The 15,651-nt window shown below is 40.3% G+C and overlaps 1 protein-coding gene across 1 annotated transcript in view; it reads left to right on the top strand.

The window, feature by feature from the left end:
- The window catches only part of LOC138642126 (collagen alpha-4(VI) chain-like), a 303,123-nt gene that overhangs the window by 105,926 nt on the left and 181,546 nt on the right, over window positions 1-15,651 (top strand). The window contains exons 13-14 of the mRNA XM_069730063.1: window positions 7,303-7,652; window positions 14,360-14,438. Coding sequence (XP_069586164.1) covers window positions 7,303-7,652; window positions 14,360-14,438 — 429 coding nt within the window. The remainder of the gene's footprint in view (window positions 1-7,302; window positions 7,653-14,359; window positions 14,439-15,651) is intronic.

The raw sequence follows: 15,651 nt of genomic DNA on the forward strand, positions 1-15,651 counted from the left end.
AAATCATCGCACTGCTTTCAGGTGACCACATGTCACATGTTCTTTGTGGTCTTGGTACTGTCCGGGATGGGCTCCCTGGTTTTGGACGTGCGCCCCTGTGTCTGCTGAGACCTTCAACCTATAAAGAAAAGGGTGCGGTTGTGACTTTCTTTTGTTTTGACTCTGATGCTCTCAGATGACATCTGAGTGTGATACGATTTCCACGGACTGACAGAGTGGAGAAAATAGAGAATTTTTATCCCCTTCTTCTCCAAATCAGTTCATACTGAAATCAATCTCTGATCAGTGTGATTAGCATAATCGGCCCGATTCTCTCTAATGAGAGAAAATACGATGGTGTGATCACAGGATTTTCTCTGGTTGCCTTTTTTGACAATTTTTACCCTTGAGTAAAAATAAATAGCTTTTTGTTTAATGGGTTTTTGTCTTCCTTTGAAATAAGAATTAGGGAGGATAGCTTGAATTAGACAGACATATATATTTTCAACCCTACTATGTTACCTATATTATTTTAAGGATATTGCTAATTTTTGGCAAGCATTTGTGAACCATTTACTGGGTTCCTAAATATATTATTCAATGGTGCATGAACTACATATTTGAATATCTAACATCTCTTTCAACACTTTAAAGAGGCATTCTAAAGTTTGGAAGTTATACCTCAGCAATCTGGAGGTCTTTCCTTTCATTTACAATGCAAACGGGTATAAAATAAAATGAAGGAATCCAGTTTTTACTAGAGTTGAACATGTTCTTTTTACTTGCATTATTAAAGAGCACATTAGATGGAGCCACAGGACCATTTCTACAGAATGCTGTCATTCTTTGAGCTACATTTTCAGAAGGCTGCGCACAATAGTTGGAACAGTTTAAAAAATAGTTGCAAGTCAAATTTATGTTTATTTCTGTAACAGTGACTTTAAAAAACAAAACACTTTTATCACAATTATCCAAACTCGTCATGTACTTGTACAAGCATGTTAGTCGGAAAGTAGAGCTGAACAGAGTAATATATAGGTTGAGAGTAATATATTGGTTCGAGAGTAAACTGTCAGTGTCACTTGTAATTAATTCATATAAGATCCTGCTAATTTTGGCTTAGGAGTCCAGTAGCAAAATTGCCAGCAGAGAAGAGCAAATCAGCACAAAGTTGAATTGAATTTCCCTTTAAACTTCATAAAAAATTTGGATTTACCAGAACTGGAATTTTTTCGATTTGGTCAAATGATGCTGTTTCCCTGATTTTTATTAGGGCTGGCAACAAAAAAGAAAAGATTACTTACAACTCACTCCTAATAAACCTCAAGAAAAAAGACAAAATGAGCATTTACCCTATAGCATGTAAATAAGTAAACAGTAATAGCACATGTAAATAACATAAGGTATTTAGTTATCCCTCTCTTAATCAAAAAAGTATAAAAGCCTTCCCACCGCGACAAGGTGTACCCAATCGTAACATTCCTATCTTTTCTCTAGCATTAAAAACTTACCTTGTGCCAAAGACCTCAGTGTGAATAAGGGCAGAGCAGGACTCAGTCACGACTGAGACACCCATCTATGGGAAGCTATATAGATGAAATACTAAGCTGAGAAATGACAGCAAAAGTGCAAAGTGTAAAACAGTGTGGTAAAGTTTCAGACAAAACCCACTCATGAGCTATCCTGATGTCACAGTTCCCTGACTATTCTCTATTGGCTCCCTTCGTCTTTCCATGTTTGCTGTTTTCACTCTGGTGTCTCTGGCTCTAAATAGGCCTTAAGTGACATCATGATGCCACCTGAAAATTGGAGAAGACTAAATATCATAGAGAAAACAGCAGAATGGAAGAAGTGAGCCAAGTAAGGAAGAGAAGGGGAGCTGTAGTGCCAAGAAAGTGAACAGAAAATAACCTATTCCTACTTAGATCCCCCAATTGTCTTTCCTCCACAGGTAATAAATATCCTTTAGTCCTCTGTAAGGTCTGTGGAAGGAGTAAATCATATGCCACACCAACATGTAATTGTGGCACCTCAGGAGTCCGGTTGCCACAGTGGCATTGCCTACATCACAGGGGGTGATGTCATGCCTGGAAGCAAGGAGGGGTCTCCTTGCCAGGTAATACCAGCATCCAACACTTTTCCTTACTCCAGACCAGAAGGGGTAGCTCTAACACCCAGTTTCAGGGGAGCTTCCCTATAAGTTCTGGCCTGGAGGTGGAATTAGTCAATTAGAGTCTGGTGAGGTGTGAGAGGAGAGCAGGCAAGTTGAGGAGAACCTGGGGAGTGGAGCTGTAGCCAGGCTCACCCCAGAACAGAGTGCTGACAAAGAGGATGCCAGAGTATTTGGCTGTGTGGGTTCTGTATGCCCCGACAGCCGAATCTGGAGGGCATGGAACTGCAAGCTCCCTGGCCACACTGAATGCTTGGAGGCACCACAGCAGACCAAGAGCCAGGGCTGCCAGTGAAAAGGCAGTGCCCATGATAGGCTCACACTGTCTGCCATACAGGTTAGAAGCAACACGCAGGAGAGGAACTTGAACAGAGCTTGAAGCAGCAAGGACCTAAAAGAATAGCACAGAAGGAAGGCCTCCAAACCCATCTGGCTAGGTGTATCCCAAGTTGCTTCCAGGCTGCCCGGACCCCATTATCACCTGTCACCTGTGCCCCAGACTGCACCTGCACTTAACAAGTAAAGGTAAAGGAAACTGCAATCCTTGTGTCCTCCAGTCATTTCCTGCACCCTCCGTCCTGCACCTCATCATCTACAATCCTTTACCAACTGTACCGGTAGCCCTGGTGTCCCGCTCCACCTGTGGGGAGCAGTACCATCCCAGCTGCGTCACCATCGGCCCCAGTGGTCCCCTTAAGCAGCGTCAGCCATCCATTGCCGAACACCACAGATGGCGTCACGAACTAGCTCCCTATAGACTCTATTTCTCCTTCATTTCATTAATATTATTGGATGGCCAGGACAATGGCCTGGGTCACTGCTACCGTGAATAACCCCCTTTAGAACCGCCGGACCCAGCCCAAGTACCCCACGGCCCTAGCGGGTGCTCCATAATGTTTTCTTTCACATGACATAAATGTTGCATCCAGTGCTACATTTCTGCAAAAAAAAAAAAAATCATATCACAATCTGTTAAAAAAAGAAAAAAAAAGATATTTTGCAATTTTTACACCTGCAACTGGGGTTAGCTTAGACTCACACTCGAGATAAATCTTCAGAAGTCTCATTATCATCACATAAGGATTATAATGACATTTAACATCACTACACACAGCTGATAAAACATGATCCACCGCTCCTCTTCATCCCCATTCCTTCACGATGACCTTGGCACATGCTCATTAAATTTTTCAATAGAAAAGATAGGGTCTGTGCTAGTCTATTGTTGATAAAGTACATGCTGTTTTCAAGAAAGAATTGGAAATATGAGCATAGAAGTTTGAAGGATTTCTTTTTTTTATTTTATTTTTTCTTTTTTGTTTTTTTAAACAGTAGACCCTTTTCTCCTGACACATTCGCTTTAAATTCTCTGAACAAAAAAATTGCAAATCTGTCTATTACAATATTAAAAACATACAGCGCATGGATTGCACATGGATGACATCCATGTGCTGTCTGTGGTATCCATGTGAAATCTGTCTTCTATCAGTGATTTTAATTCATAATTCAGATAAAAAATTAGAGGTTCTGTGATTTCTTTTTTGCAGATGTACAATCAGAAAAACACATGGCTATGTGCACAACAGACCCATAAACTATAATAGATACAGGTGCTTCTCACAAAATTAGAAAATCATCAAAAAGTAAATTTATTTCAGTTTAGCAATACAAAAAGTGAAACTCATACTGTATATTATATAGAGTCATTACAGAGTAATCTATTTCAAGTGTTTATTCCTGTTAATGTTGATGATTATGACTTACAGCCAATGAAAACCCAAAAGTCATTATCTCAGTAAATTAGAATACGTTATAACACCAGCTTGAAAAATGATTTTAAAATCCGAAATGTTGGCCTACTGAAATGTATGTTCAGTAAATGGACTCAATACTTGGTCGGGGCTCCTTTTGCATCAATTACTGCATCAATGTGGCGTGGCATGGAGGTGATCAGCCTGTGGCACTGCTGAGGTGTTATAATAGCCCAGGATGGTTTAATAGCTGCCTTTAGTTCATCTGCATTGTTGGGTCTGGTGTCTCTCATCTTCCTCTTGACAATACCCCATAGATTATGGGGTTAACATTAGGCGAGTTTGCTGGCCAATCAAGCTCAGTGATACTCCTGTTTTTAAACCTGTATTGGTGCTTTTGGCAGTGTGCACAGGTGCCAAGTCCTGCTTGAGAATGAAATTTCCATCTCCAAAAAGTTGTCGGCAGAGGGAAGCATGAAGTGCTCTAAAATTTCCTGGTAGACGGCTGCGCTGACATTGGTCATGATAAAACACAGTGGACCTACTTTAGCAGATCACATGGCTCCCCAAACCATCACTGATTGTGTAAGCTTCACACTAGACCTCAAGCAGCTTGGATTGTGGCCTCTCCACTCTTCCTCCAGACTCTGGCACCTTGATTTCCAAATGAAATGCAAAATTTATTTTCATCCGAAAACAACACCTTGGACCACTGAGCAACAGTCCAGTTCTTTTTCTCCTTGGCCCAGGTAAGACGATTCAGGCGTTGTCTATTGGTCATGAGTGGCTTGACACAAGAAATGTGACACGTGTGTGGTTGCTCTTGAAGCAATGACTCCAGCAGCAGTCCACTCCTTGTCATTATCCCTCAAATTTTTGAATGGCCTTTTATTAACAATCCTTTCCAGGCTGCGGTTATCCCGGTTGCTTGTGCTCCTTTTCCTTCCACACTTTTTCCTTCCATTGAACTTTCCATTAATATGCTTGGATACAGCACTCTGTGGACAGCCAGATTCTTTAGCAATGACCTTTTGTGGCTTACCCTCCTTGTGGAGTGTGTCAGTGACTGCCTTCTGGACATCTGTCAAGTCAGCAGTCTTCCCCATGATTGTGGAGCCCGCTGAAACAGACTAAGGGATCTTTTTAAACACTTAGGAAGCCTTTGCAGATGTGTTTTTTTTTTAAATTATTCTAATTAACTGAGATAATGACTTTTGGGTTTTCATTGGCAGTAAGCCATAATCATCAACATTAACAGAAATAAGCACCTGAAATAGATCACTCTGTTTGTAAAGACTTTACAGCTCTGGCAAAAATTAAGAGACCACTGCAAAATGTTCAGTTTGTCTGATTTTTCTCTTTATAGGTATATTTTTGCGTAAAATGTAAATTGTTCTTTTAGTCTATAAACTGTGACAACATGTCTCAAAATTTCCAGGCAATAAATTTAGTATTTTTTTTCTGACAAAGAAAAATGGTCAAAATTAAAAAAAGCAGTGCTTTCAAACCTCAAATAATGCAGTGAAAACAATTTCATAATCATTTAGAAACAACAATACTAATGTTTTAAATCTATTTGTAAAAAACACGGATAGTGAAACAGGGACATCTGAATAATAGTGTGGTTTATTTTGCAAAACTGTTGCATTTTTTCAGGGACCAAATATTAAGTCAATAGAGAAATATTAAGCATATTACAAACAATGTAATTTGTGTGGCATTTTTCACACTTTTCGAGTGTTTGTTGGCTCTTTGTCTATTTTTTCACTCTATAAGGGTATGGGCATACTTTTTCTAGAGGTCAAAAATGTCTGTTTTTCCATCAGAAGATGATTCAGGAATAATTCCTTTTCTCTGGAGCCTTGTAATATTGAAAAAAAATTGTAGCATTTTTTGGTCATTTCCAATCTTTTCTTTTTACTTTTTTTCCACCAGAGCCTTTTATTACTTTTTTTCCCAACATTTTTAGACACTTTTTTAAATTTATTAAACAGTGAAGAAAACACTATATTTTGCTTAAAGGGAACCTGTCAGCAGGATTGTGCACAGTAACCTGTAGAGAGTGTCAGGTTGGCTGATTAAAATGATACGCTCGTGCTCCGGGGCGGCCTGTGGGGGTCTCATTTGGAGCTCTGCTTAGGTATTCATGTGTATTGGCTTCTGATAGGTCACTGATCCCTCAGAGACCTGTCTTCTATTTTACATAATGAATATTATATATATATATATTTATCTTGAAAAAAAATCCCCTTCTGCAGGCAGGCGCCAGCAGTGACGCCTGCGCTGTAGCATGATCGCACGTATAATGTGTATGTCATCATTTTCTTTCATATTATACATAAATTCCTAAAAAAAAGAAAAATCAGTTTGAAAATGGCACCAGCCGTGCCTGCGCTGTAGCAGCTATTGGATTGCTGATACTGAGCAGGTGCCAGCGACACAATCTTAGCAGAGACAATTTTTTCTTACTCTAGCAAGATGACGCCACTGGTGCCTTCACAGTAGCAGCTATCGGATCATCGATAGCTGCTACTGCGCAGGCGTGACTGGCGCCATTTTCAAACTGATTTATTTTTAAAGAATTTATGGATAACACGAAAGAAAAGGATTACACACACATTATATATTTGATCATGCTACAGCACAAACACCACTTATGGCACCTGCCTGCAGAAGGGGATTTTTTTTCAAGATATATATATATATAAAATTAATGATGTAAACTAGGAGGCAGGTCACTAAGGAATCAGTGACCTGTCAGAAGCCATACACATGAATACCTAAGCAGAGCTCTATATGAAGACCCCGTCACAGGCCGCCCCAGAGCACGAGCATATCATTAGCTCAAAACTGAAAATAAAGATTAAAGAACCACAAGACGGATTTCATCAACCCATGTATCCTTCTAATCAGTATAACAGCGCCAAACTGACAGTGTCTGTAAGTTACTGTGCACAATCCTGCTGCCAGGTTTCCTTTTAGCAAATATGCTGACAAAACATTGAAAAAGAAGCCTGGACATCTTCCGGGTGTCATTTTAGTCTACCCATTGACTTTAATTGTAAAGTATTGAGCATCTTCACACTAGAAGACTGTAAATGTCACTTATTTTAAAGACTTTGGTGCCTTTGAATGCCTGAATCATTTAAAAGACGTTCAAAAGTCTGAACAAATGAACAGGAAGACATTTTATAATTTTGTTAATGCTTTTTCTGCAAGTTTTTGGAGCAGACCCGCTCAGAAAAGATGCAATGTGAACATACCCTAACAGAGGCATTGGAGAAATGCAGTACTTGTTTGACCGAGAACACTACACCCAAAATATTAGTAATTTACTAATAGTAAATACTTTTTAATACAGTGTAAAGCTATTCATAATGATTCCATTTATTTTGCACCCAGATTGCAGGATTGATAGCACAGTAGCTGTTGACTATTCCAGAAGATCTAGACCATCTACTGCTTCTCAGCTACAACAGAAGTTGAATTACTACCTACCAGAATTGCTGAAACATGTTTCAACCTTGAGCAACCTCAGCTGTGTCTCTGGATCACAGATAAACATTAGCTTCAGCTTTGTGGTTCCACGTCTAGATGGCTCATCTTATTTTGACTCTAAATATGAAAGCTATAATGAAGATGTCCTCAGGAAATTTATAGATGCCCAATCAACCTTGGATACATTTTTGAATGTTAGGTTCCTTGAAACTCTTTGGACAAATTTCAAGACTTCGTCTAAAGAGAGAGCAAAGGTGAGCACGTTATATATGAATTTCCCACCAATTTTAATCAGTGGGGGTTTTATGACCATTGCTTTACAAACATTGGGTTATAGCTCCTTCTAGTCCCTCTATGATAACTTCTGCCTAGTCAACATCAGCCAATTTATCTTATGTGCCGATGAAAATGTCATATTTAACACAATTAGAAATCTGGTCGGGTGCATAAGATAAGTTGGTTAGGCTCTGAAGGATATGAGTGGAAAGGAGTTTTTTTGGTGTTTCAATGAGGGCATCTTTGACACAGTATGACTGGGGAGAGCAAACTTCAGATCAGAGCATGTTGTGAATAGCAATTTCATAACAGCCAAAGTGACCCCTGTAGTATGAGATCATTTCAGACAACTTATGGGAAAATCTTTGTGGCCATATACTACTCGTTACATAAGACAGATACTTTAGCAAGTTTTCAGAGGCTTTTACTATAGCACGCATTCTGCGGGCATGTGGTATGATATGTTCGAGAGCCTGTATAAACAGGGCACCAAATGACTGCCAACCGGTTTGCTTATAGCCAGTTGTTGGTCATTTAATATACTGTTGTGGCTCGTGTAAAAGCACCATACAGTCGTGAGAAAATCTCAAAAAACTCTTCTTGAATTCTAAAGTTTTACAGTGTATCATAATTTATTTAACACAATCTAGGCCAAAATGCTGACGCAATGTGTGAAAAATTATACCTTTATTGCTTCTATAGGAATAAAGTGAGAAAGTATCAGCCAGGTGCTGCTTATCACATGCCCTTGCTAGCAAGTGTGATCACCTCTTTGAAAGCAGAAGTTTTGCCAGTTTGCTGGTCTTGTGCATTCAGAGATGAGATAACACAATGCCAAGATCTAGTGCAAATATAGAGATGTCAGCAGTGACATTACTGAAGCAGTTGTTGCTGCCCATCAATTTGGGAAGGGTTGTAAGACCATTTCCAAGCAATTTGGAGTCCCCCACTCTGCAGTGAGAAAAATTATTCACAAGTGTAAACATTCAAGACAGTTGACAATCTTTCTAGGAGTAGGTGTTCCAGCAAATTCACCCTAAGGTTAGACAGCAAATATCAAAGAATATCAAAGAAATTACAAAAAAAGCTCAGGAGCCACAGCTCAGACTCTAAAGGCCTCAGTTAGCCTAGTAAATGTTCAATTCACATCAGTACAAATAGGAAAAGGCTGAACAAGGATGGATTGTTTGTAGGGGTGGCCAAGAGAAAGCCTCTTTCTGAAACGATCACTGAAGCATGGCTAAAATTTGCAAGGTTGAATCTAAGCAAATCACAGTACTTCTGGAATATGGTCCTTTGGATAGATGAGACCAGAGTATATTTGGCCATAATGCCCTGCACTACATTTGGTAAACACTAAACACACTATATTAGCACAGACATCTCACATTAACTGTCCAGCGCAGTGATGAAGGGGTGATGATTTGGGCTTGCTTTCCAGCCAATGGACCTGAGCAACTTATAGTCATTAAGTTGACCATGAATTCCTCTGTGTGCTTAGGGTCTAAGGGGTATCGTTTCTCCTTATGGAGAGTGACCTACCTTCTCTGGCTTGTCAAGGTAAGGAGGCTTATTCGCCATGCAATGCTCCTCTGGGAAATATAATATGCAAATTGCCTCTTCTGAGAAAAAGAGGACTTAACTCTATAGCGCCACCTGTTGGAAGTAGCGATCTTACAAGTCACAATCAACTCTTTAACGAGTCATGCAATATGACTTAGGATAAAAGCCAAATTAGTATCTCAATTCACAGACACGGTGTTTCGGGCTGTTGGCCCTCGTCAGTGCGAAGCATGAGAACTAATTTGGCTAGGTGAGAGGCTGTGGACTGGGGTCTAAGGGGTATTGTTTCTCCTTGTGGAGAGTGAAATACCATCTCTGGCTTGTCAAGGTGAGGAGGCTTATTCGCCATGCAATGCTCCTCTGGGAAATATAATATGCAAATTGCCTCTTCTGAGAAAAAGAGGACTTAACTCTAAAGCACCACCTGTTGGAAGTAGCGATCCTACAAGTCACAATCAACTCTTTAACGAGTCGTGCAATATGACTTAGGATAAAAGCCAAATTATTATCTCAATTCGCAGACACGGTGTTTCGGGCTGTTGGCCCTCGTCAGTGCGAAGCATGAGAACTAATTTGGCTAGATGAGAGGCTCTGGACTGGGGTCTAAGGGGTATCGTTTCTCCTTATGGAGAGTGACATACCATCTCTGGCTTGTCAAGGTAAAGAGGCTTATTCGCCATGGAATGCTCCTCTGGGAAATATAATATGCAAATTGCCTCTTCTGAGAAAAAGAGGACTTAACTCTATAGGGCCACCTGTTGGAAGTAGCGATCCTACAAGTCACAATCAACTCTTTAACGAGTCGTGCAATATGACTTAGGATAAAAGCCAAATTATTATCTCAATTCGCAGACACAGTGTTTCGGGCTGTTGGCCCTCGTCAGTGCGAAGCATGAGGACTAATTTGGCTAGGTGAGAGGCTCTGGACTGTGTGTGCTTAAGGATTTTATAGTCAAATGTGAGGCCTATAACCAAAAGCAAAAGCTAGGCCAAAGCTGGGTAATGCAGCAGGACAATGATCCAAAGTGCATGGGAAAATCAACTATAACAATGGCTAAAAAAGAATCAAGGTTTTGCAATGGCCCAGTAAAAGTCTGCACCTCAACTCCATTGAAATGCTATAGCAGGACCTTAAAACAGCCATGCATAATAAAATGCCCACAAACCCCAATCAACTTAAGCAACGTTATAAAAAAAAGTGAGACAAAATTCCTCCAGAACAATCTTAGAGACTGACAAAGTCATAATGAAAATGATTACTTCAAGTTATTGCTGCTAGAAGTGGTTCTACAAGCTATTGATTCATGGGGTGTTCATCTGAGATTGTGTTTATCTACATTTAAAACCACATTTTTTTTATTATGTCCTGACACATATATCTATAGAATTCAAAATGTTGTATTTAGTTTTTTTTCAGGGCTGTAATCACTTTATGTATCTAAGTTCTTTTTGCAAAACTGATAAAAATCCACTGGAGCTCCTTCTCTAATGGTTCCCCCCCAGTAAGGCCGGGGTCACACTAGACTGTAATACGGACGAGTGCAATGCGATAAAAAATCGCATAGCACTCGTCCCAATGTTAATCAATGGGGCAGCTCCCATCATCCGATATTTTCTCGGCCGTATTCAGGATCCGAGTGAAATCGCAGCAGGCTCGAGATCATAAGAGGGCGCCCTCTGCTGGTTGTCCTCATATGAACTCGAGCCAGGGAGCTTTCTAGTAAAGTTCCCACGATCTAGGAACAGCCAGCAGAGGGCGCCTCACCACAAATGAAGCTAATTATAGATCATTGACCTGTATTTAGCTTCATTCGCCGGGGTTTTGCAGAAATGAGCATCCTGCATTAGCGGAGCTCGTGTCTGCAAAATATTGTAACCCCTTCAGATGGATCTACATCGTTGGACGTGCCAGATCCTCGGAAGGTATGTATATTGTTGTTTTATTATTTTTTCTTAATTTACAGATCGAGGGTCTTCATTGAGTGGATTGAGAGTAGAATAAATTAATACAACAACCTTTGTGTTTATTTCATTAAATTAATTTTTAATAATGTGTTTGTGTATTTTTTTTAACCCTTTACTAGTATTGGATTAATAATGGATAGGTGTCATAATTGACGCCTCTCCATTATTAATTAGGCTTAATGTCACCTTACAATAGCAAAGTGACATTAACCCTTCATTACCCCATATCCCACCGCTACACGGGAATGCCATCTTCCATATGTGCCTTTTCTAGGGTGGCTGGGGGCAGGTGTTTTTAGCCAGGGGGGGCCAATAACCATTGACCCTCTCCAGGCTATTAATATCTGCCCTCAGTCACTGGCTTTACTACTCTGGCGGAGAAAATTGTGCGGGAGCCCACGCCATTTTTTTCCGCAATTTAACCCCTTAATTTACTAGCTAGAACGGCCAAATTTTGCATAGACACACTACTGACATTAGTAGTGTGGATTATGCAAAAAAAATGTGGATATGAGATGGTTTACTGTATGTAAACCAGGTCTCATATCATGTCGGGTTTTAGGAAGGAGAAAGCAGAAGCCGGTAATTGAATTACCGGCTTTCTGCTATATCGCGCTGGATGAAATATTAATATATATACATATATGTGTCTACTGACATATATATATAGACAGTATATATGTTTGTTTTTTTTTGGTCACATGGATCCCTTGTATTGCCGTATGTCGGTTTTGCAAGCCTGCGATAAAAACACGCAGTACGGATGCCATACGGATGTCACACGGATGTCACACGGATCATTTGATGCGAGAAAATCGCATCCTCGCACTGCACACGGATCAATGTTTTGGTAACATTTGTGCAATTCTCGTCCATCAAAAACGGTCCATTTTTTTATACGTTGTGTGTGTCCCCGGCCTAATAGAGATAGCAGGAGTGGGAGGAGGGGGCTGAACACAGACCTGTGGTGGAGAGGGGCAGATTATCTTGCATACAATAGACAAGGACACATAGGGAGAAAAGTACCAAATTAAAGTTGTGCTGATTAGTGATGAGCGAATATACTCGTTATTCGAGATTTCTTGAGCACGCTCGGGGGTCCTCCGAGTATTTTTTATTGCTCGGAGATTTAGTTTTTCTTGCCGCAGCTGAATGATTTACATCTGTTAGCCAGCATAAGTACATGTGGGGGTTGCCTGGTTGCTAGGGAATCTCCACATGTACTTATCCTGGCTAAGAGATGTAAGTCATTCAGCTGCGGCAAGAAAAACAAAATCTCCGAGCACTAAAAAATACTCGGAGGACCCCCAAGCGTGCTCAAGAAATCTTGAGTAACGAGTATATTCGCTCATCACTAGAGCTGATACATGGAAGCAAATGAAGACAAAAGCATCCTGGATAAACAAAGAGCATCCATCCAGCATGTATTAGTGGGAGAGACAAAGTCCTCACATCCATATTCCTAGGAGAGACACTCACAACAAAAAATCTGAAGCATTGATCAGGTGGCAAACTGCACGTAAGGGAATCTGGAAATCAATGAAGAAGTGAAGATTGCAGACTAAAATCTTAGTGCACTTTTATTAGCTAACAGTAACCACTAATATTAAAGGGACCTTTCATCAGGAATTTTTACCACTAATGGCATTTGTCAAAAGATGCTTTAATGCTAGTTAAATCCTTGTCTTGCTTGTACAATTTCATTTTTCCATTTTCAAAAAGTCCAATGTTCAAATTGTTTGCTAATGAGTCATAAAGACTGACAAGTCGCCCTTTATTCAGTGAGCTGCCTCCCCTGCCTGAGATTCTGCACAAGTGCCATCATTGATAGGGGTTGTTGCCCCAGGTAATGACATTGCTTGCATTTTGGGCAGGGGTGGCAGGTCACTGAAGCAAAAGTTACCTGTCAATCAGAGACCGGAGACAGGCAGTGGGTGGGAATAAGGAAAGCGACAGAAGATGGTGCACCACCACATTTTGGTTGGGTGTCAGGTCCAAGCATTCCTACATGAACAGTTTCCTGGAAAGTGGATTTGTCGTCGTGGGCCAGTTGAATGGTCACCAAGGTCTCCCGATCTGCCCCCTTAGACTTTTATCATTGGGGTCATCTGAAGGCAATTGTCTATGCTGTGAAGAGATGAGATGTACAGCATCTGAAACAACGGATACTGGAAGCCTGGGCTAGCATTTCTTCTGTGGGGTTGCTATCATTGTGTCAAGAGTGGGAGAAGAGGGTTGTACTTTGAACACATTTTATAATTGCCCATAAACTTGTAAATAGCTCATGAAAGAATAAATTTACTTTACAACCAAGCACACCATTGTTTTTCTTGTGAAATTCTCAATAAGTTTGATGTGTCACATGACCCTCTTCCCATTGGAAAAAATAAAGTTGGATCCAAAATGGCCGACTTCAAAATGCCCGCCTTGGTCACCACCCATCATGAAAAGATTTCCCTCTCACATATACTAATGTGCCACAAACAGAAAATTGATGTCACCAACCATTCCCAATTTATTTAGGTGTATCCATATAAATGACCCACCCTGTAGTGATTTGCAAAGTTTCATAACTTTCCATGGTGGTCAAATTCATAAAAAATAATGAGAATGTATTTACTCATTAAAGAAGCACTCCCATCTATATTTTTTGTGATCAAATGTGTGTATGTGTACATGTAATATAGCGTGAATGTATTAATATACTCGCTCACTCTGTACTCTATGCAGTTGGAAGTCTCTTTTACAATGTAAGTCTATGAAGCCTCGCTCTAATGCTTCATAGACTTACACTGTAAAAGCTACTTCCTGCTCACGCAGAGGACAGTGTGACCCGGGGAGTCTGCAGAGCGGTGACGTCACTCAGAAGTGGAGAAGAAAAACATTGGATTCCAGAAAGAGCGGCGGTAGGTGAGCATGTTATTACATCCATAAAAAAAAATATACAGATGTGAGGGCTTCTATAAGGTTCATGTTTAATGAAACAGAACTGAAAACTTGAGAGAATTGATGCACAAAGTATTTTGGTAAAATATAGTAACATTTCATTATCAAACAATGACATTTTCTGCAGAAACTGCAATACATTTTAATTAACTTACAATGTGAATACAATACAATAAAGCTTAATGGTAAGTGCTAATGTGCTTATTTCTAGGTTATGATTATTTTCACTGATGGTTTGGATGATACTGTAGAGACCCTCAAGGAGACATCGGAATCACTTCGTAGAAGAGGTTTGCTAATAAAACCTAGCTTTGACATATTCTTATGCATATGCATGTACACATTAAGATACACATAAAATAAAAAGTGAAACAGATCGGCAATACCATCGACTTCACCCACTGAAATGGACTGGCAGCACAGAATGTCTGTTCAAAACAAGTACAGGCACTCGGTGCTTCATGGAGAGGCCAATCATTTATATAGCACTTCCCACTTGCTTGCTTTCCATCTATCTCTGCCCTTCTCTGGCTCTGTGAAGCTAGAGCTGTCAATCAATTAAAGGGAAGATGGAAATGGGCGAAAAACAAGGAGGTGGGAAGGTACGTCACTGCTAGTCACTGATGCTGTGCTCGCAGCAGCTCATTCACCAGTGGTTCTCAGCCTGGATGGTCGCATCTTGACACCATCCAGGTTGAAGACTGTTTATCCCCAAGGCATGGATTACGGTGTGGGACAGAATGATGGACTGGTGAGGGATATTGTTATTTTTGTTTTATTACAGGAGACGAGGGATTCAGTGGAACTAATAACCAGTCTTGCTGAAGCTCACAGAGTTTTATCTTTTGGCAGTGTGGGAACACGGCTCGATGATCGGCGGTGATGATTTCATCATTGATCAGAAGCGGTGTTTGCAGCACTGTCATGCACATGACAGTGTTGTAAATGCTGGATGTTCGGGCCCCCCATTCAAGTGAATGAGGTCTGAGTTCGGGTTTGTTTACGGTTGTGGTACCCGAAGCCAAACTTTTTGCAACAGTTCGGCCGAACCTGCCGGTCCTGAACAACCAGGTGTCCGCCCATCTCTACTCATGATACCATTCATACATAATATTTATTATTTCATAGATTTGCATAAAAACCCAGACAAAAAGTGGGAAAAAATAATATGGGCATTTGATTCAGCGGGTATAATAGTATGTAACGCATCTAAGACTGCAAGTCTATGCAGGTGACAATCAAACCCTCTCCCAGGAATAAAATGCCAATAACCTGTCATGACATATACAGGAAAGAGTAACATTTTATGATAAGCAGGTTATATTATGTGCAAAGTAATGCTAGAAGTAACATATAATTAGCACATACATAGCAATAAATAGTCCCAAATCAGTGACTCAAGTATGCCAGTCAGTAAAGTCTCATTTTTCATTCTGGGTCAAGAGTATGAAAGCTAAAATTATCTTAAAGGAAACCAGTCAGCAGTCTAATTTTAAGTTAGGG

The sequence above is a fragment of the Ranitomeya imitator genome, chromosome 6, assembly GCF_032444005.1.
Source record: "Ranitomeya imitator isolate aRanImi1 chromosome 6, aRanImi1.pri, whole genome shotgun sequence".
Lineage (NCBI taxonomy): Eukaryota > Metazoa > Chordata > Amphibia > Anura > Dendrobatidae > Ranitomeya > Ranitomeya imitator.